Source organism: Electrophorus electricus, chromosome 5 (assembly GCF_013358815.1).
Source record: "Electrophorus electricus isolate fEleEle1 chromosome 5, fEleEle1.pri, whole genome shotgun sequence".
Taxonomy (NCBI): domain Eukaryota; kingdom Metazoa; phylum Chordata; class Actinopteri; order Gymnotiformes; family Gymnotidae; genus Electrophorus; species Electrophorus electricus.
Window position 1 is genome coordinate 14,477,365 of NC_049539.1, and position 22,810 is coordinate 14,500,174.

The 22,810-nt window shown below is 39.6% G+C and overlaps 2 protein-coding genes across 4 annotated transcripts; one reads left to right on the forward strand and one right to left on the reverse strand.

Moving 5' to 3' along the window:
• Nucleotides 1–573: 573 nt before the first annotated feature.
• Nucleotides 574–14,805, reverse strand: hpn (hepsin). Its single transcript, XM_027001194.2, has 13 exons — nucleotides 14,757–14,805; nucleotides 14,219–14,333; nucleotides 7,500–7,601; nucleotides 6,989–7,030; nucleotides 6,719–6,848; nucleotides 6,272–6,388; nucleotides 6,087–6,127; nucleotides 5,694–5,859; nucleotides 5,217–5,413; nucleotides 3,570–3,665; nucleotides 2,674–2,816; nucleotides 2,351–2,515; nucleotides 574–938 (listed from the first exon to the last, which is right to left on the reverse strand). The coding sequence occupies exons 2-13, from the start codon at nucleotides 14,235–14,237 to the stop codon at nucleotides 885–887; spliced, it is 1,272 nt and encodes a 423-aa protein (XP_026856995.2). The 5' UTR covers nucleotides 14,238–14,333; nucleotides 14,757–14,805; the 3' UTR covers nucleotides 574–884.
• Nucleotides 11,335–22,357, forward strand: LOC113571955 (myelin-associated glycoprotein). 3 transcript variants are annotated; one of them, XM_035526437.1, is made up of 6 exons: nucleotides 11,335–11,385; nucleotides 16,096–16,166; nucleotides 16,497–16,883; nucleotides 21,173–21,439; nucleotides 21,550–21,634; nucleotides 21,735–22,357. In XM_035526437.1, exons 2-6 carry the CDS (start codon nucleotides 16,112–16,114, stop codon nucleotides 21,787–21,789), a joined length of 849 nt encoding a protein of 282 aa, XP_035382330.1. In that variant the 5' UTR covers nucleotides 11,335–11,385; nucleotides 16,096–16,111; the 3' UTR covers nucleotides 21,790–22,357. The 3 variants fall into 3 exon arrangements, with proteins under 3 accessions (XP_035382330.1, XP_026856989.1, XP_035382331.1); XM_027001188.2 differs by having other exon boundaries at nucleotides 21,553–21,634; XM_035526438.1 differs by lacking the exon at nucleotides 11,335–11,385 and having other exon boundaries at nucleotides 16,079–16,166.
• Nucleotides 22,358–22,810: the final 453 nt, after the last annotated feature.

The following is a 22,810-nucleotide window of genomic DNA, read 5'->3' on the forward strand; positions in this document are numbered from 1 at the left end:
TCCTTGCTGGCTCTGAAATGCCCTTATACCTAAAACATCTTTTTGCCCAGTCTTGCAGCCTACTGCATCATATCTAAAGTACCATATCTAATTAACCAAATGCAATAAACTGCATTTATAGATTTATCATAGACAGTAATGTCAATTAACCACTATCTAGTTAGCGATATTGATTCCGTTGAGCAGTTTCCATCATTCCAAAGTATATTCCAGTACTTGACAAGTATGGACGAATAAAAATGATTCTTAATTTAGTTAGACTGTTTAGTCCAAATGTTCTAACTCATCTGTCTATACTTTAAACTATCTATAGTTTAAACAAGCATTTCAACTTTCTTTTTGTCAATTTTGTAAGATATGTGAAAAATAATTCCAAAATCAATTTCCAATTCCAGCAAGTCGGTGAAACACGTGTATTAAAATGGACGGCACTTTGCTACTACATAAAAAAATAGAGTTTAGATAATTTTTCTTGTCATATAAAATTTTCTGATAGTAAACACTGGCATTATTGTCAATAGTAAATTTTCATCAGAAACTTCTGTATTCAGGACTGTTAAAGTTTGCAAAATGGTTTGGGTTTTTTTGTTTGTTTTTGTTTTGTTTTTTTAAATGTATCTTGCAAACCATGCATTACACTATTAGGCCACATCATATGTTACAGACATTGCCTTCCATAAGCATTGCTTCATGGTGACAATTTTCAATTCATTTAGTAACATTGGACTGAAATGTATGATTCAGTTATGGCAACGCAACAGAAGAGGGTATTGGCTTTATGCTGTGATCGTTTCTCTGTTGGCCTTTAGGATGGCTCGTTGTCCATGGCAGCAACACACAGCAGATGTGATCCTTCAGCTAAAACTTCTTCAGGTCTTAGTGAGCTATGCTGTGGCTGCTCGAGCCATTTTATGGACTCCTGGGGAATTCTCATATGTCTGGGAACAAGGAAGGAGACAAAATTGGAAAAAGATGGAAAACGGACACAATGGGCACGATTCATAAAACCTCACAGTAATCACGCTACGTCATGTAAAATGTGCGGAACAGCATTTAATGCCTATTCATAAAGTTCCATGGCAATAATTAACACACCAGTGTCAAGTTACAACTGTGCTAAATTCACCCATGTCCTAGGTGAAAACTAATCAAAATCAACAGGTAAATGAGGCCACACATATTAATGACTCAAGCCAAGCGACAGATGACTGTGGTGAGACCAGTGGTATGCTGAATACTGCATAAAAATGCAACCTATCTGTAACACATCTGTTCCCAAGACAGGAACTGAATGGGTGCACTGAGCTGATGACTTCTAAATCATGGCAGAGTAGCAAAAGTGAATATCTCCCCAGTCTTTATCTGTTGATAATTTACTTGTCTGTAACACCTAAATTAGCATTTCTCATGGCTTGTTTATAGCACTCAGAGACTTTGCTCAAGCGAGCTATCTTTTTCTTCATAAACTCCTGCTATTGCAGTTTGTCATCGCAACCACTCCAAACAGACCAAAAAGCTGCTTTTAAATGTGTGAGTTAGCTAAATGGGTGAGAGAGCAGAATTTTGTTGATGCTTGCATGTGTGACAAAACACTGTTAGAGAAAAGATCGTCCACTCCACATCGTCTTCTTAACGGAAAATTTACTGTTGGACAGATTTAGATGGTATTTTTTGCAAAGCAATATTCTATATGTCATATCGCAAATTAGCACAAAATGGGTTAGCAACATATGTCAAGCAAATGGTAAAATACATCAACAATCCAGCATAATGAATAAGGAAATAAATTACTACAGCTCTATGTGCTATTAAGTGTTAAATCTGGTGTAGGGTTTTATGAATTTTGTCCTTTGTGTCAAATTCATTGAGAGTCAAGTTAATTGAATAGCTCACTGTAATTGTTAATCATCCATTAATTCTCTTCCTTTTTTCATTTTAGAATCACAAGGCTGATCAATGACTGTCCCAATATGCATGTCATGACTGTCTTGCCTGGCTTAGTTCTCTCCTGTTACTGCTCTGTAATAACCTGCCCTGTCTCCGCCCCATTTGGCTCCACCCTGGCCAGAGCTCTGTGCTTCCTCCACCTGTATGTTCAGACTGCCTTGGAAAAGTTTAACAATTTATATTTATGTGAATTGTGTGAATGTGCCTGGATTCATCTAAGCACATTTAAAACAGTACTCTGGGACATCTGAGATTGGTCAGGATGTTCATGGCACATAATAAAAAATTATTAGCTACATTATTGTCTTATATTAATTTATTGTTGCAACCTTTTGCATTATTGGTATTGCAAAGGCCAGTAGAAGGATTTAAAAACAATATATTGTGCAGCTGTGCTACTCACCCTCATGGCGCTGGAGATCCAGGGCAGGAAGCGGGAAACTCTGGTGTAGACACCCGGTTTCTTGGCCATGGCACAGCCCGTGCCCCAGCTCACCACACCAAGCAACCTGTAGCGGCTTGTCTTAGACAGAGAGTCAGCTGCCACAAAGGGGCCACCACTGTCCCCCTGAAGGCAAACAAATAAACAGTAAACAAACAAACAAACGAGTTAATATGAAGTGTTCCATAGTGCAATGGTAAATTCAGCATTAGAATGATTTATTAAATTAATGGCGCCATCTGGTGTCTGCAGATTGAAACTTTGGAAAACCGGTGACAACGTACCTGGCAGGAGTCAGTTCCTCCCTTCTCATAGCCAGCACAGAACATTGTGGTTGTGACCTGGTTGTCATAGTAATCAGGAGCGTTGCAGACAGCATCACTTATGATGGGGATATGTGCTTCTTGGAGAATATTGGCTTGTGTACCTGAGAATGAGAGAGAAAGAGTGAAAAAGAAAGGTAAAGAGAGAGAATAAAAGAAGAGAGATGAAATAAGAAAGAAGTGGAGCCATCAGTAGGATAAGAAGCTCATCTCATCTACGGACCCAAATTCATAATTTTCTGCTTGAAGTCATCACTCATTACTGTTGCACTAGAACAGTGTGTCCAGTATTTCCAGGTTCTGGAGTAGCTTTACCCTGCACATTTTAATGCACATTTTAATCCATTTTTAAACTCATAATGGACTGGTTGATTAGCTGGTGAGTTAAGTCAGGTGTGTTGGGAGCAGGGAAAACAATATAATATGTAGTTCAGAGGATCTCCAGGACAAGGAGTAGCAAAGCTCTCCTAGAACAATGATACAGTTAAAACATATAAAGAACATCAGCAGAGAGAGAGAGAGAGAGTTTGTGTGTGTGTGTGTGTGTGTGTGTGTGTGTGTGTGTGTGTGTGTGTGAGAGAGAGAGAGTTTGTGTGTGTGTTTGTATATGTTAGAGAGAGAGTTAGAGAGAGAGAGAGAGTTTGTGTGTGTGTGTGTGTGTGTATGTGTGAGAGAGAGAGTGAGTTAGAGAGAGAGAGAGAGAGAGAGAGAGAGAGAGAGAAAGAGGTTACTGCAGCTTCTAGCCAAGACATAGTTTTAGAGACAAAACACTGGTGAAAGGTGTTGTCCCAAATATTAGGCAGGCTCCATGTGTCACAGATTGTATTGTGCATGAGGAATCATTAGCAGTAACATACCATAATACTCCACGTTTCCCCAGCCGGTCACTGTGCCCATCTGGCCGTCTACCAGTCTCTGGCCGTATGTAGGCAAACACACCGGCTGCACGTAGTCTGCCATGCAGAAGAAGAGCACCAGACAAAGATGTGTTAGACTAACTCCAGACTAATACCAGCACTAAGAGACTAAGACCAATACCAGACTAATATAAGCATCTAAAACCAGCGACACCTGTTGACTGGAGATCTCAAACTTTTATTCTACCATCATGCTTGCAGGTCTTTTTCAGGCCTATATCACTGTTGGGATAAAAGCGTATGCTACAGGTCTGACAGAATTTCACAGTATTATGCATGGGCTATACTTAAGCCCACAAAATCACATATTTGCAGGATAGCATAATGGTGGGGTTTAGCAGCTCTAATGACTTTATTTCAATAATGTTATATAATGATGATAATGACATTCCCCTTGTGTGTTAGGTCAGGTGAATTATATATAGGATCAATTCTGGGATGCTCTGAAACTGACTTACACATTCTCTGAAAAACAGTGGTAAATCACTGTTTTGTGGCTTTTCACATATTTGTAACAGGAACAGCTCAGGGACAGAATCAAAGGAGGGCAAGAGTGTATTTGGGTGCTATTTCCATCTATGTAGCACGTACCCCTGATTTACGGTAACGAGGTTATTTTCTGTGTTGCAGAGATCTCATTAGTGAAATCAGGTGGCCTTGTGGGGGGCTGGAAAAACGTCTGTAGCTTTCTGAAACAGCTTCAGACAGATGTGCCAATAAACTGCTATGAGTGATAAAGGGAAGGTACTTATTGACGCTTCCTTAGCTTTGGCTCCAGAACTTAGTGGCCCATCAGTCCTTGTGCCATTTGACACCCTCTCTCTGTTCGCAGGCAAGAGACCTGATTGGTGCATCAGTGAAGGGAGGTCAGGACTGTTTCAAGTCGTTTATTGTGCCCAAGTGAATCAAATAACTGCACAGCTGGGAGGAGGAGGGGTTTAGCACAGCCAGCTGGTGTTCAAGATAAATGCCACCAAGGTACCCAGTTCCATGATGAAGTCTTAGCCAATCCTGAATCCTTTCAAATGTACCCCAAGCATCAGAAAGGAGACAATAGAGGATGTGTTTCTAAGCCTCACCTACATAAAACTGCACTGTTTGTGCATGTAGGCAGCTGTAGAACAATCTGTTCCCTCCACCACCATGTACTGAGGTGAGCATGCTGCACAACAGAGAAGTCCTCATTCTGTTTCTTCCGAAAAGCTCTGATAGAATTGTCTTTTGTTCAGCCCAGGGTTCGGCAGAAAAAGCACACTTTGTTCACTGGACTCCTGTGCAACCTGAGACTGAAGGGATGGACATTCCAGCATTCGGTAGTATCACTACTGGAAATCCCTCTAGTTTTGGCGAAATCCGCTGACGGAGCTGCCTTAATAGGGGTTCAGATATGCAGGATGTACGTGTTGAAGTTTCAGCTACTGAAATCCAGCTCCATCCCATCCCAGCTATTGAAATCTAGCTCCATCCATCTCAGCTACTGAAGTCCATCTCCATCTCTTTTATAAACTTCAGATTTATTTCAGTTAAAAGTAAATATTTCAATAACACACCAAGTGCACTACATGTCTGTTGGATGTGAAAGCTCACCAGTGAACTGCAGTGGTTTGGTTAGGGCCAGGACAGCGATGTCTCGGCTGTTGTCATCAATGTTGGCATCAACAAAGGGCAGATAGCTGCTGTGGTAGACAACTGTCCTCACCTCACCAATCACCACATTCTTGTGGATAGGGGTATTGTAGATAGAGCTCATCAGGACCCTCCATCTCGATACATGACGATATCTCCTGAAAATCCGTGGGCATGAGAAAAAGGTATATGTACATGTACAGCAGGAATGTTCAACTCCGGATATGGACATCAGCCACTCAGCAGAGTATGATTTCAACACACCTGGCTGCATTTATCAGATGAAACTGAAGGCATGGATTGACTGTATTAGATGTGTTAAGTTAGGGCTGGTTGTGGTATGGGTGTATGTGTGTGGGTGTGTGTTTGTGTGTGTTGTATGTTTATTTGTGTATGTGTGTGTGTGTGTGTGTGTGTGTGTGTGTGTGTGTGACTCACTCAGGGAAACAGTGTGCAGCACTGATGATCCAGAGGTCTGATATGATTGAGCCACCACATTGATGCACGCCGTCGTACTGTAGGCTGACCTGCCACGGCCAGGAGCCCTGCCGTGCATCAGCCCCACCCACGATCCTCTCCTCAGGTTGCATCCGCCGCCCACAGTCTGCATGCAGACAACAAACAACTCCCTCACAGCAAGCACAAGGTATGCCCGCAGGACAATGTGCCTGTTTATGAGTCCCTGTGTCCCTTTACAAGGACATTTTTCACTACTTGTCTTCAAAAGCAGTACTTTGTTTCCTGTGGTTATCAGGCGCTAACAGTCTTGGAATAATATACTATGTACTTGACTAGAGGAACATTTGAGTTGCAATACTTCCTCCGTCTTACCTTGACAAAGCACTTCAAGGATTTGTCCCTTTTCACATTTACTGAAACAGAGACAAAAGCTGCTTAGGACAATATCACCGTGTGTGGCACAGGTCTGACATTACTGAGGTTGAAATCATTCACTGCCGGGCTAACTTCTGACACGGAGTGTTGTTTATATGAACGGGTAGTGTGGAGGACCTTACCAAGGCTGCAGGGCAGTGCTTATCTTCTTTCCGTATGTTAACTCACTCTCTTTTACACAGAAAAACTCATGACCGCTACTGCTGTCTGGAGCACAGGTGACGGAAAAATTTATAGCCCTGGGAATGCAAGAGGGGGAAACCGTGTGAAGGGATGATGCAAGGCCATGCAGAAATGTTGAAAATCTTTATCCATCTGTCACTCCATCTTTTGGCTCCCTCTGGGTTTTTTTTTTACCTGACTTACCCCTTGTTTAGATGTGCTCTCTCGTTCTCTTACTCTTTCAATCTATTTTCTCTTCTTCTCCCTCTTCTCTCTCTTAGTTACTCACTTTCCAACATCTTCTCTTATTTGTGATTGTCCTTCTCTCTCTGTCTGTCTGTCTCTCTCTCTCTCGTTCCTTTCTCACTTTCACCTTTCCCCTGTCCATCCCCTCATCACTGCATTACCTCACAAAGCCCATTTCCTCACAGCTGATGGCGGCAAGTAGTTGATTGGCACTGGAAGAGCAGACATGTCTCCACCTCCTCTGGACAGAGTCAAACACCCTCAGCCTCTGGTCAGCCACGCTGACCTGCACTGTACCCGGGGATGAAGATGATTGTGCAGTACAAACTCCAACACTGATCATGTTATAACTCACAATTACATTTTTAAAGAATAACATTATGTTTTGACACAATACTGCCATTGGTTCATTTGCTATCTGAATACCTTACCATCATATAAACCTGTGTCTTCTGCTGCTCTTAAGTAGCTTACTGAAAAACAGACATGTTTTATTACTTCAACAAATGCAGAGCATTAAATGTAGCTTAATGCCAGATTCAATGTTCCATGAAAGTTAAAACTAATAACAAACGCTATATGCAACACCTGAATAAGTACTCAGCTCTGCATCTAGAGATGAACATTTGTGCAGAATGTAGTTGGGTAGTTCACCATCTCAGATCTAGGTGATCACATGCACTGCACATTTTGATATTTTCCCTTTGACACACCTGATTAAACTCATTGAGCAGTTACCAAACTCTTCATATGTGGATACAGATATTAAGGCAGGGAAACCAGAAAATGTACAGGTCATGGGTCCCCAGGACTAGGATATATTCTTAATTATAACACAACTGTTCCTTCTAATTAAGGTCTTTGGGAGCAAACACAAGCACCCTCATCCTAGACTATAGCTAAATGACTACATTTCCCAGAGAGCACAGCAGCATGTCTCACCCAGTGCCCAGATGGCGGCTCCCAGTCCACCCATTATGACCACAGTCAAACCTGCAGCGACGGCCGCTCGGCATGGGCTGCATATGGCCATCCCTGGTGCTCCTGTCAGAGAGACGCTAGCAGTTTTTTTTTTTTTCCTAACAGAGGAGCCAGTCAAAATAACGAGAAGTCAAAAGTGATTTTCACTGAAAGCTAGATTAGCCTGTAAAAAGAGAACAGTTCAGTTCAACATATGTACTACTGCAGAGAGAAACAGAAGAAAGAGATCAATAGTCCAAAGTCAGCATTTCCATGGGTACAAAGCAAACTGCACATTTAATACCAGTGCAATACTCTCTCTGTCTTTCTCTCTCTCGATCTCTCTCTCTCTCTCACACACACACACACACACACAGATACTGCAGACTGTGATGTCAGTCTGTACCAGTACAGAATATGTGGTATCTAGTAATGGTAATGGTCAGCTACATAAAGAATCACATGCTCTCATTTGATTTTATCGAGCATCTCAGTGAAAGTTTATTTACTGTCCAATAAACGTTCATATCTATAACAACCGAACACTTGCAAATGGCTACAAATATCTACAGAGGTTTCTTATTTCTTATCTAATTTCTTATACTGAGCAAAAACAGTTTAGTTTCTACCTGAAATATCACAAATTAACACATTTATCACATGTGGTTACCACAATTTTTTCCAGTTCCAATTGTATTTAATTTGCTCTTCAGACTGCATGAATACACAGTCCTACATCATAACCAGATAATCATCAGCACATTCTGGTATTGGATCCTGAGTTTCACGAGTTCATAGATGTCCAGAATAGTGCTACAAATTAACAACTGCCATATCTACCAGTTGGTAAAAATATCTCCCAAAGCTAACCTAAACCCCATCTTCAAGTATGCTGACCTTGGTACATTTAAAATTGAACCCTTTTCTCACTTTCTCAAACGGTTTTCAAAAGTAAGCCTTCTTTCCCAAATAAAGGCCCTTTTGCCAAAGTGTAGAGCTCTCTTACACACATGCACACAGGTTTATAATATGGAGTGACATCATTACCTGGGTCTTAAGGTAGCTTTTTGTGTTGTAATCAAGAGCATCATCGAGTGACCTTTTCTAGACCCAAAGCAAATTATAATACCACAAACCTGAATCTGAACCCTGTAGGAGCAGACCATGGGAAATGTCTCGATGGAGACATGCAGTGGTTCTTTGCCTGTCTCCAACTCTGCTTCTTTTTCACCAAAGGAAACCCAAGACTCCTGCCTTGTTGTTAAATAGAACGGAACATCAACAACACACACCCTGTTGGACAAGGGGCTGGACTTCCCATTTCCCTGGCAGAACATCAGGGGTACTACAGTACAATGACAAGACTTTCACAATGTTTGAACAGGTGTGTTTTTTGGAGGCATCTGTAATATCACTGAGTGGGGTTGCACTAGCTTATTCACTGCAGCCAATCAAGCGAGGTCTAATGACCAGATTCCCAAAGGTAGCTAGCTGTTAGGGCCAGTTTTCAGACCTGATTAAGCCTAGACTTAAAAATAATTCCAATGGGGATTTAAAATTGGCACTGCAATTTGGTCTAAGTCTAGACCATTTTCCATACCCAAAAATGTGCTTCATTATTTCACAGAGGTTTTCAGAATATTTTTTTCAAAACTTTTTGTCTGGCTTCAAACAAACCTTAATAAAGGCTCTGAGGCAGAAATCAATGAAAAGCTCATAAATAGTATTATTAAGATTATAAATTAACCTTGCTCATTTTCAAACAAGTACTATACACTCACTAGCCACATTATTAAAAATATCTAACTTGTAAGGACACAGTTTGTGTTAGCAAATATTAGCCAACCTCCAGTCTATTAGTGATCATATTCTGACGATGGAGCTGGTGTCAGATGGATTTTGAGGGTGAAGGACCACCCTAGACCCATTGATGACGTGGAACACATCATCTGGCAATCCACCAATACCACAGCATTCCTGAAGTCTCAATAAACTCCAGGGATGGCTGTGGACAGTATGCTGACAATTTGTTAACAGTGGTCCACCAACCAAATCAAATTCAGGCAGCAGTGGTCCTGTGATTGCAAGCAATCAAAGTTTAAAGAGGGTGTCTGATGTACAGTGTATACTAAAAGACGGGCTACAGTCTGAACTAAATATGTAAAACCATTTAAGATGCAGAGGTGTACATAATAAAGTGTCTAGTGACTGTGGGTACAAAATAGGTGTTTGTGCTTTGACAGGCAGATATCAAGTCAGTCTAGCAGTGAAATATAACATTTTCTTATAGACAACAACCAAAAAACATAATGAATGTGATATGAGTCATTTGGGAAACTTTCATAGTCCATATACTTTTTAGCATTCTAGTGAAAGCTTACAAGGAATCAGGCAAATATTAAAATAGCAATTATAATTACAAAAAAGGGGGGTGAGATATGATTTTTCATTGGAACTCAATACTCAACACTAGACATATTCATCAGTTCTGATGTTGCTCTCCGGGTAAGTAATAAGTAATTAATATACCTTTCCATGTTATAGCAGAGACATTGCAGTTATAGCAGGCAGGGTGTGCCACCCTGTCAGTGTGGAGGGGCGGTGGTGTGACATCACGATGCTGGTCCAACATCGTGATGTCTGTCAGCCATCGACAATGATCAATGACATTACCTATCATCCCAACCCTACTGTCCATAGTAGGTTAAATTTCCTACTTTACAACACTGTCATGTATCAACTTGCATGCTTCCTTAAATTGTTATTATTTTTATCTATCAAAGGAAAGGAATCAGAAATTGTATGGTCCATCCAAAAGGTACACACCACCACAGTAAACAGAATGCCAAAATAGTGCACCATTCAGATTTTCATGCCATTTACCATCACAAACTTTACAACTCATGCATGACCCATTGATTAGGCAGCGTGTCCAAGCTGTTTGTACGTGCACTAATAGTACAAGTACATACTCATAAAACAACAACATGGCACGTTGGAGCATGGAGGATGCAGCATGCAGTTTTGAACACAGCATTTAACTTCCTGTGGACTAGCCCCACAATCTGAACCAGTGACCCAGCCTAGTGGCTGACCTGGCCCTCAACACCTGAGTGCAATTAGCACGTTTAGACAGTGGAGGCTTTGTATGGGTGAATTAGCCACAACTGAATGACTGACATACAGTAATTACAGGCAAGCTCAAACTGCATGCTCCTCACTTCACCAAGCAGTACCAAAATGCTTGTTAAATTTGTTTGGGGGGTTGTGGCCAAAGCCATTACAAACCTTATCAGACAATGCAGACCTGAATGTAGTCTACTTCAAAGAGATGCACATCATATGCAGGAAGTCAGTATTTCATCGGGCACAGACGTGTGTGTGTGTGTGTGTGTGTGTGTGTGTGTGTGTGTGAGACTGTGGGAGAGTATGTCTTTAGTGAGTCATAGACATTTGACTCATATGTTCCCTGAGCCCAAGTTCCAGTGAAGGCACTTAATGCTCTATTATGGTCTAAATGAATCCACTGCACACATGACTCAGACTTTGTCCAGTTTTATGAATCAATAAAGCATAAGCACATCCATAACCAAGATCATTCCAAACAAAATTCATATGCCACAACCTCCAGGCATCATTTTGTCAGATACATCATTTAAAGTCCAATTCAAGAATGACTTGGAAAAAAGAAGAAGAGTGTGTGAACTCCCTGTCAAAGTTATCACTAATCCAGACTTTGCTGTGTCATCAGACAACAGTGACACACCTATGTAGTCAGGTTTCATTGGAGAACAAGCTAAATTTGTTTATTATGAATCTCTTCCTAGGGCACAAATGACTTTTTTCATTTCTCAGAGCATTCCTTGAGGTAAGTCCACTATGATTCACTCCACACACAATCAATTTCTTAGTAAACTAACTTAATCCAACTTGGCTACTTTACAAGACATAATATATAATGCAACTGGTTTATTTAGCCTAGTATTATGGTGTATGCACCGCTGTAAAGTTAGCTGGCGTTCGATATTCACCAACCTCAGATGGCTTAGTTAATAAAAATAACAACAAAAAATGTACACGCTAAAACATTTATTAGAATTTATACTTATTGTGAAGTTACTGCCACACAACGCCTTTTAATATTGGTAACATTACAAGATTCGACACCCGTTTTACCGAAAAGAATACACCACGATAAACGCTTCTACACAGCGAGATATTTTCAAAATAAAGGTCAAATTCCTCTACACACTACTCAAATTACAATTCATAGTTCAGGTTTGTGTAAAAAAAACAAAGGTGCTATAGAAAACATAAAGAGTTAGATTTTTGAAGCATTTAATAATTAAAAGGAAAATTTATTGTCTGTGTTTTACACTGAAGGGATGTGAAAAGACCCACTACAAAATCACATAACCTACAATACCATTAGTAGGCCTATATTAAATGATTAAATGAAGCAATGAATATCAAGTGGAGTTGTAGATATATGGTACTGCAGAATATAAGAACTCTTTATACAACCACATGGTCTATGTTCAAGGACACCCAAGGAGTAAACATGAAATGCATAGTTGAAAATAGTTAAACTATTTTGTGAATTTTGGTTATATTACAGTTCTCTGTTGTTTCATACTGAAAAGGCTAGGGAAGATATAGACTTTACTATAGACACACATGGGCCAAATGCATGTCACACGCAGTGAATACAAATAATGTGCAGCTAAAGATAAGGAACAAGTCATTAATAATTACATAATGTTAGATTCCTAACATGTGGTTATAGTGATTGCCTCTTCTGTGTGCTCTGACAATAGAAAACAAAGGCAATCTATCATTTGCTTTCAGGATTTACTTAAATGGTTCACATGTTCAGCTGTCATACAATTCATGACTTATTATGTGCACTTTAACACAGTCCTGAAAAGGGGTCATGTGGTGTTACATTAATTGCCTATTCTATGTGGCTAACCCAATGCAAATTATAGGAGATATGAGATAAAATACATTTTAATAAATAAGTAAATTATTTCAGATGTTCAAACGCACAAATGAAATGTATTGCTCCTTGTATGTACTTAAATATGTGCTTCAAATGTGGAATGTGTGTCACGTGGGGTTACAAAATTTGCTTACTCTGTGTGGTGCTCCAGTGTAAACTATAGTAAACATTTCATGTGTTTTCACAAATTATGAAAATATGTCATGTTCAATTGCACATGAAATATGTTTCACCATTAGTGTACTTTAACACAGGACTGAAATAAGTAGTTTAGGTCATGATTTTACAGTAAATCCTATCATCTTTTATCAAAATGCAAATGATTAGAAATCTGATATTTAACCCTTTTTGTCAAATAATATAAATCTTCATGGTGTCTGGATCATGTGGGATTACAGTGACTACCTTCTCTGTGTAGTGTAGTCAGTCTGTCAATACAACACAGGAAATCTGACATATAATCCATTTACTGATTTCACATGATCAACTATATAGGGAATTTATTGCTCCTTGTGTATACCTCAATGTTACATGGTCCACTGCACAAGAAATAAGTTGCTCCATGAGTGTCCTTCAAAACAAACCTGAAATGGGGCATCTAGGTTGTGTGTTTCCACAATGAGCCTTATCTTCTTTACTCTTCCAATGGAAATTAAAGGAACTCTGACATAAAATTTACTTTCAGAAATTAGTTAATTGTTTGACCTCGTTCTGCTGCACATGAGCTACATTGCTCTTTGTGTGTAGTTCAATGCAGGTGTTGAAGTGAGGAGTCTTGCTCATATGAGTTTAAAGTGAGCCCTATTTTCATATATTTTGGTTAAGGGTTCACATGTTCAACTGCAGGTTCAACCAAATGCATTACCTTGTTCATTGAATGCCATGATCTACTAAATGTTACTAAAAGTTACTAAATGTTTTACGATTGCAACTGCACTTGATATTCATTGCTTCCTGAATATGCTTTAATATAATATCATAATAGAATTCTAAGTTATGTCCTTCTGTAGTGGGTCTTTGTTTTTTCATATCCAATCAGAGTAAGCACGTGAAATCTGTGATGTATTTTCCCCCAAACAGGTAAGTGAATTTGACTTTTATTTTGAAAGGACGTCACGGTATTGAAATTCGTTTTTGTGCATTGGTAAAGCACGTATTGTAATTTTATCAGTATTGAAAAGCATGTGTATTTTCTACAATTTTTTAAATGACTAGGCTATCTTTGCAATAATATGTGACGAATATCGAACACTGAGCCAGCTTTACTCCAGTGCTATAACACATTAGGAAAATGCGTCAGATCAGTCTGTATAGGTATTTTGAGTGACAAGTCTTGGATACAAGGTTGCAAACTGCGAGTGTGATATTTTTCGCAGATGCTGACTGAATATAATCTTAAATGGTTAATGTTTAATTGGTGAACCACTCTAAAATTGGCACTTTCTTCGAGGCCGTGGACACTTGCATTCATATAGCTGTTTTATCAGATCCTGTTGACAAATAGTGACATTACTTCGTCAGGTTAAACAACCTCTAACCTTGTTACAGTACTAATAATCAGATATAAAACGGAGTCTGTACAAAACAGGTCCACTCCACGAATGGACACTAACTCCATTAATATTTAACAGCTTTGACTCGTCCGACGTCTGCTGTCAAAAAACAGAGAAAAGGTATTTTTTCTGTTTTCAGAACTCACCTATCTTTTTCTCTGTCATCTTCAAAACGAAAAACAGAGGAAACTAAAACTAAAGAGGATGGGGTCCTCCCGAAAACGTCTTTACTACGACCAGTGCCTCTTTTTCGTGATTAGCCTGCAATGATTAAAAAGAAATCACCCAAATCAAACTCCAAGTAATGGAGAAACACGGGTTAAATAAGTTAAATAAACCAAAGGGCAACCAAAGTTACAATTTTCAAAAGCACATTCAATTAGCTAGATCAATTATTTTCAATGTTGTGAATTTTTTTTAGCGTTTAAAAACATAAAAGCCTTAAAACATATAAACTTCATTTCCAGTTGATGTGTTTTGTGAGGTCCGCTAGCACATTAACCCAATGTGGATGAGTATTGGGAGGCCCAGACGCAAAATTTCTAGTGCAGTGACGCGAAAAATTCAAGGAAATAAACACACAAGTTTTCCTTTACTCAGTTAAACGTATGGAGTAGCATATTACTGTTTACACGTTTTTATCTTGTTATAATCGTGCCTTGTTACAGGAATATAAAGACTCACCTTTTATTCGCAGCAAGTGTCGGCATGAAGTCCTGAACCCGAAACAAACAAAAAGTTGGAAACGAAGCTTATTCTCAATACATCCACGCTGACATTTAGGTTTCCCCTGAGTCTCGAGTGTTCTATTTTCTTTCAAAAGGGCCTTTTCTCAAGCAATCACGACAAGCGTTCTCACTCTTTACCAGCTATTCTTCTAACTGTTTCGAAATCTGCTTCTTCCCAAGGGCCAAGTATATTGGCAGGGTTTGGGTTTAGGCTACAGGTGTTTTTGCCTCTGAAAGCACGACCATTCCTTTACTCATGAAACCGCATCTCGCGTACTGCCAGCTGTGTAGAGGAATGGCCCTTTCTAACAGACCACGTCACGTTATGATAAGATTAAATAAGCTTAATAACTGGCAGTACTTTGAAAACACAGAACTAATTAGTACTTAATAAATCCGACAAATTAGTGCTTTTAAATAGGAATATTTATTCACATTATATAATTATTATATAATTACAATACAAGCCTACAGCATTTAGTTCAGAAATTTCTCAACTACTTCAAAGTTTCCAATAATTTAGCAGGAACAAATGCAAGATACTTTAGGAGGAAAAATATGTACAGATCCTGTAGTCAGAAATCTCACACACTGGCAGTGATGAAGGTGTTTAAGCAGCAGTCACTGAGGTCATCAAGGTCAGCAATTAAGATATAAAATGTATGTCAATATACTATATCAAGATGCAGTTCTCTACAACTACAGTCAATATTCATCAAGGTAAAACAATATAAAATATACTACACTCAATATACATTATACTGCAATACATAATGCATTCAAGATACATTACACTACATTATGTACAACGACCAAAATTCAGTACATTACAATATTTACTATAAACAAGATACAATACATTACAATATCTGCTACACTCAAGATGTAATACATTACAATATATACAACTCTCAAGATACAATGCTGCAATATGTACTACTCTCAATATAAAATGCATTACAATATATTCTCTATTTAAGATACAATGCACTAATATATACTTCTCTCAAGATATAATATGCTACAATATATACTGCACTCAAGATTCAGTACACTACGATATCTTCTAAACTAAAGATACAATACACTACACGCAAAATACAATGCATTGCAAAGCACAATCAGCATGCAACACATAATATATATCAAGCTTCCACAAATGACAACTATGAATGTGAAAGACAGCCTTGGCAGTGTTGTGGTTATTTCCTCAAACAACAACCTGAAAATGAGAAGTAAAATGTCACAATCTTGGTTTCTGAAACATTCTGTTCTCCCCACAATTCAAAAACTAGTTGAGAGCGAGCTGAAATGGGTGTGATTCATCTTAAGAGTGAATGGCTGTGGACATCTCTGGTGCTCTCAGGTGAGGCTAAGTTCACAATTTTATCCTTTTGCTTACCACACATCAAACACTGAATTAACACCTACAGTGGATTCATATTCCACGCTGAAGATGGTAGATCCACGCTTGGGTTTGTGATGTGCACCTGTTCTACACAGAAAGTAGCATTTGCATCTCAGCAGAAAATTCCTTTCAAGATTAGGTGTATATTAAAAAAATAGAAATGTTTAAAGAAACATTTAAGTTGCGTGAGGGACAATTTCTAATGGTTTAATCAATGGATGTTAACGAGCTTTTCGTGTTGCTGTAATTTACTTGTTTGTTTGTTTTGTTTTCTTTCTCCATGTGCAGGTGTTCTTGCTGGCGACTGGGCGGTGCATGTTCCCAAGCATCCCATCCATGCCTCTCGAGGCTCCTCCGTGACACTACTCTGCACGTACGACTTCCCCGAGGATTCTGTGCTAGGAGGTCCTCCTCACAAAGTTCTTTCTGAGATGTGGTGCCGGAATCAGAGCTTTTGCATCACCCCCACGTACATCTACCACAGTGCCGGCATCTTCCCAGAGCCTGCGTACCAGGGCAGGGTGCGCTACCTGGGCACCACTGGTTCCAAGAACTGCACGCTCCAGATAACTGACCTGAGAACCACAGACAGTGGCATATATGTGTTCCGGTTTATCACTGATCACCCAGTAAGCAAGCTACCGGGCCAGAGGGGGCTGACCTTACAAGTGACAGGTGAGACTGCATAACATGAAGGCATAATTTTAAAAAGTACTCTGCTGTTTTAAAGGCTGTGTGTTGTGCATACCAAAGCAATTCCATTATTGTATCATGAAAAAATGAGGGTTTGGACTGAAGGATTTACAATTATGTGAAAAAAGAAAAAGCAGTCAGTTCACTGGACCATTGTGGTGATGTTTTTAATTATCTGTCGTTACGTGCAGCTCTGTCTTTAAACTCAAGGGGACTAAAAACATATCACTTTTTCCTTTAGATTTAAAGCAAATTGACTGGAATGACTGAACTCTAGACTATAACCATAGTGCCTCTAAAGAAAATAGCATAGCAGGTGGTATGATTTTGCAGTGGCATGTAGTTGAGCCCTTCTAACCCAGACAAAAAGCATATTTCATAAATCAGGTAAAATTTTAAAAAGACATCAACCAATTTGTATAGGCTACTTTACATATTTTGGTTACTATAGGGTACATTAAAAAGAAATTAGTTCATAAGTATGGCTCATTATTAGGACTCATTGCTGTGTACATGTCTGCATGCCCATTCTGGAGATATTTTGAAGGGTTCTATAATGCAAATCTATTAGCAAAAAGACAAGAAATCTGAGAATGAAAATTATGATTTACACTATACTACTCACACTACACTACACTACACTACACTACACTACACAACACTACACTACACTCCTCAGTGTTCTGAAGAAGAGGTTACAGTAAAATATCATTATGTACATGCTACCTTAGCCAGCTAACGCCAAGAGGTGGCTATGAGTGAGACAGAAATAGTGGTGTATCTAATTGAAAAACCTTTTTCAAGGTTTTTCTTCAATGTAAACATCACAATAATGCAAGGTTGGTCAACTTCATCTATAAATTTTAACCAGAAAATGAAATGTCATGTACATAGTTTCTATAAGATGAACTATAAAAGGTCTGTTTGGCTAACCACTAGACGGCAGCATGTAAGCATATACAGTTGTTTTGTCAACCATAGTTGCATTTTGAAAGCTGCTGAGCCGTATTTTACAAAATACAAAATTGGGGGGGATTACAGGAAGGGTACCGACGTTATAACAACATGTACTAGCACAGTGTACTCTGCTATATATGTCAAATATATATCTCACAGTGTACCTTGCTATAGCACAGTGTACTGTGTGTGTGTTTTTGCTTTTTCCTGGAGACTTCCCCATTTCTGTTCTAGTACATGGTAGTAATAGAAAAGAGGGCTGAATCTAAATGTCAGACATTTCCTTCATGCCATATTTAGCTCATAACTCTTTACTCTAAATCCAATCTATCTACTGTTTGCGACCAGGCACATGCTCCATGATGTGAAAGAAAACTTGAGAGAAAACCTCTTATAATAAACATTTGATAACAGGTGCTGGAGCTCCACTGTGAAACTGTTCTGCACCTTCGCTGTTCTTCACCTTTTACTAAATATGTCTTAAAATGGTGACCTTCCACCCCCTAACCCATTATCTACCACTATTTGAATATTTTGGCCTTACCTCTGTATATGCCAGTAAGCTTGAGAAGGCATCATGATTGACAAGCAGTAGCAGAATACATGTACATGCATTGTCATAGCAACAAGCCCTGTACACAATAGGCCATTCACTTTACTCCACTTCTCACAGGTGGGATTCAGGTTACTGTTCTGTGACTACACTATATACAAATGTGCACACATGCACAAAAGGATCAAGAGGAGTTTAAATTATAGCTATACGCAAACTTGCTGATCCCAGAAATGTGGGATGTTTTGTTTTTTTTCTGGTAATATTTCAGTTTGGCTCATTTCTGTACATTTGAATTATGATCATAATTGTTGTAGCCCCAAACATGAACATAGGGCTGCACAAAAATTATGATAATGTTAAAATTTTGTACCTGTAGTACAGTTAAGACACACATAAGTAGCTTCCATATAATATAACACTGAAGACACATTGAATAGCTTTGTGAGTTAAAATGGTTCAGGAACAGCTTGCCCTAACCAGAATTCAGTAATAACATTTTTACACCACCGTTGATTCAGTTTCAGGATCCAAGCTTTTATTGCCAGGCCATGACACCAAACAACAAAGTTCTTACTTTATTATTCCTGCAGTCACCAGCGAGAGGTATTTATACAAAATATCATAATTAGAAAAAAGAAGAAAAAAGACATAAGACACATGTATGCTCTCAGTGATGCAAATATCAAGCAAGACTGTTGTATTAACTATGCCAAATGCTACCCATTTTGATTACAGGAGGCCAGTAGGACTAAACAGCACTTGGTAGTGCAATGAGCAGAGATCAGTAGTTATAGAGTGTTCATAAAGTGTGGTGTGCAACATTAGTGTGCAATGCTGCAAGTTCAGACAAAGCAGTGGTAATTACTGTCTGTAAACGTGTGGAGTCCAACACACACTGTGTGTGGGTAGTGGTACCATTGAGAGGAATGGGAAATTGAGAGGAATGGGTAGAAGTTGTTTACAAAACAGCTTGTGGATAATGGCTGTTGACCTCATTGTTCTTGTCACAATCTGTATCATCTGCCTGGGGGGAGCAGTACTGAAGGTGTTTGGGGGTGCACATTGTACATGATGATGTTGTGGGTTCTTCTAATGACCCTGGAGCAGCATATATCCTGCAGTGTAGAGAAGACTGCTCCTGACATGGACTGTGCAGTTCCCATACCCTACTGTGATGGACCTGGTGAAAATGCTGTTTATCATTCTCCTGTAGAAGTTGCTGATCATTTTGGCTGGCATGCCAAATTTCCTCAGCCTCCTCAGAAAGAACAGATGCTTCTGGGATTTCTTTATGTTGTGGTATGTGTCCAGGTGAGCTCCTTACTGATGTGACCTCCAAGGAATTTGAAGGAGTTGTGTGCTGTGTGCTGCTACTTCGCCCTCTTCCTTGGGCCAACCATCAAGTCCTTAGACTTATCTGCATTCAGGGATAGATTGTTGCTTTACACCATGCCACCTCTGCCGCCTCTCTCCTGTGTGTTGTTTCATACTGGTATTATACTGGGAGGCCACACAGTTATGTGTGAAGAGTATGTATAGCAAAGGGGCTCACCACACAGCCCCAGGGGGTCACTGATGTCATAGCCCATGTGCTGGATGTGCACCCATTTACACAAGGTGGGTGTAAGTCCAAGAATGCTGAGCTGTAATCAATGAACAGCTTTCAAACATAACTATCCTTGCCCTGCAAATGTTTGAGGGCTGTGTGGATGGCAGTGCTCTCAGCATAGTAAGTGTACTGGTTCTGATGGTAGGCAAGTTCCCCTGGATTCATGACTATCCTCTCGAAGCCATTCATCAAAACTGAAGTCATTGTGATGGGGCGATGGTTGTTAATGCAGGTCACTGTGCTTTTCTTCAGGAAGGCTGCAATGGTAGTGGACTTGAAGCCGGTGGGCACTAAAGCTTGTGCAAGGGACAGGTTGAATATATCCACTTATACATCAGCCAGCTCTAATGGGCAAACCCTGAATGCACAACCAGGGATGTTGTCTGGGCCAGCTGCCTTTCATGGGTTTATTCTCTTCAAAGCCTTGTTCACATCTGCCATTGACACTGTGAGCGTCCTGTGTGCTCCTTGTTGCCATAGGTCCTCTCAGTGGATCAGTGTGTTGAGGGCCTCAAAGTGAGCATAGAAATTGTTCCGTTAATTGTTCCACAGTGTAGTGTGGCATTTTAAGACCCACTTGCTCCTCTGCTGGTAATCTGTGATAAGACCCACCTGCTCCTCTGCTGGTAATCTGTGATATGTTGCACGCCTTGTCGCATCCACGTTTCACCCTGTATTGTCTACTGGTGGATGAATCTATGCAGGCCATATCTGGCCTTATTGTAGTTCTCAGCATTGCTAGAAACAAATGCAGTGGACTGAGTGTGTAGCATAGAGCAAACTTCACAGTTCATCCAGGACTTTTTGAATGGAGATTACCATGTAGTGCTTTGTAGGAATAATCTTCTCAGGTATTGATGAAGCCTGTAAAACTTGAAGCATCATCCTCTATATCTACAGTGCCATCCCCGTGGATAGCAGAAGTTCCAAACATTTCAGTTAGTACTATAAAAACAGTCCTGAAGCACATGATCACTTTGCTCAATCCAGACTTTAACATATCTGCTTATTGGGGGAACTTGTTTGAGGAGTTCACTTTGTGTCTTTTGTCTTTGTGTCTTTGTGAATTTTATTCACTTTATGGTATTCAAGCACAAATATAATATTGATATTATGCTACTCTTGCACATTCATCCACCTCTCTTTCAGATGGGCCAGTCACTTCAGTGACTGTCATTAGCACAGGTGAGATTGCTGAAGGCAGCTCACTCACTCTCACATGCACCAGCTACTCCACCTCACCTGTGATGAACTACACATGGTTCAAGACCAACGGCGCCATAACGTCATTAAGAGGCTCGGGCCAAAATTTCAGCATTGAGCGTTTGAGTTCCAAAGACAGTGGATTATACACCTGTATGGCCCAAAACAGCTGGGGCTGCCAGAATGCTACCATTCAGATCACCATCCAGAAAGGTAAAGTGTGCCACGGAGCTAGTCATTAAAATTTATTTTTTTCTTTCTTCTTGAGTATCAAACACAGGCTAAGGTATATTCACATATTAATTGGAGAAATATTTATATAGCAGGTAGCCCTGTCACCTTCATTGGCATTGTGTGTGGACTTGCCCTCGCATTGACTGTAATAACCATTATTGCTGCTTACAGAAGGTGAGGAAATGAAATATTTAATTGCACTTACTAAGTTAGGATAAACTAAGTTAGGATAAACTGGACAACAACATCAAAAAAATAAAACTCTTTCTTTCAGGCATTTGGTCTCGAGGTCACATCAGTCGGAGATTAATGCTCATGGATACCTTTGATTATGTACATCAACTGGCAGAAAACTGAACACCAGGCATAAGGACCCGATGCCCAGATCATCATGCCCTTGTAATTGAAACCTGGGATAGACCACTGTGAATGAAATTGGTGAATGAAACTGGAAATTAACTGGGAACTTGATAATTTTTTTTGACATTTGCATTTTATAGATTCTTTTCATCTCCTGATCAGTAGCCTTAATTTTTCCACATAAGGTTACTTTAAATAAAAATTTTATTATTATATCTGTAAGATGTAATATTTTAACAATTGATTTAATTTACTTTGAGTGCAGTTAACAAGTTGGACATAGAATACGTGTAACGCGTGGTGGCCCGAGTGCCGAAGGGCGAGGGGCAGGACGCACAGATTCCAGCGACGTGGACGAACATTTTTTAGCATATAAACACAACGGCGCTCACACCTATTGCAAACAAGGAACATGAAACGGTTAACATTAAACAGTCTCGATAAACAGCTACATTAATACATGACGTCAACAATGACCAACGATCCTGCACACTATGACGAGGGTTTAAATACATAGACAAGACGAGGTGTAGGTGTGTGCAGATGTGGCCACAAACGAGAATCCTCCCACTGCATGTGGCGGGCCAAACCACGTGACTCGCGGGAGGCGAGCGTTCCGTGACAATATGGATACATATCCTGTTATTATGATAATACAACTTTATAAATGCTTTTTCAACATTTTTTTTGTTTGTAACCTGTAATCACACACATGCTACATATGTACAATGCACTGCCAAAAAAAAAAAAAAAAAAAAAAAGTTAAAATTAGTTTGTTTCTTTTAGGCATTAATATATCCTTTAGTAGCATTCATGCATTTTGGATGATGGCAGTACTGGTGATGGTGATGTTGGTGGGATCTTATGTTATTCGTCTCCTCTTTCTGTTGACCTGTACTGTTTAAGTTGTACCACATTCATGCAGTGGATACATTTACCCATTATACCTCGTGATGTACCTCTGCAGTGCTCGGGGAGAGCAGCAGCAAT

What these genes read in the sequence shown, in the direction of transcription:
- hpn (XM_027001194.2), bottom strand. An exon ending in AGCACTGCCCTGCAGCCTTG is followed by an intron (nt 6,128 to 6,271) that starts GTAAGGTCCTCC and finishes TCTCTGTTTCAG; the next exon opens with TAAATGTGAAAAGGGACAAA. An exon ending in GAGGAACTGACTCCTGCCAG is followed by an intron (nt 2,516 to 2,673) that starts GTACGTTGTCAC and finishes GTTTGCCTTCAG; the next exon opens with GGGGACAGTGGTGGCCCCTT.
- LOC113571955 (XM_035526437.1), top strand. Translation starts at nt 16,112, where the DNA reads ATGGGTGTGATTCATCTTAAGAGTGAATGGCTGTGGACATCTCTGGTG. An exon ending in GCTGACCTTACAAGTGACAG is followed by an intron (nt 16,884 to 21,172) that starts GTGAGACTGCAT and finishes CCTCTCTTTCAG; the next exon opens with ATGGGCCAGTCACTTCAGTG. An exon ending in ATTATTGCTGCTTACAGAAG is followed by an intron (nt 21,635 to 21,734) that starts GTGAGGAAATGA and finishes TCTTTCTTTCAG; the next exon opens with GCATTTGGTCTCGAGGTCAC.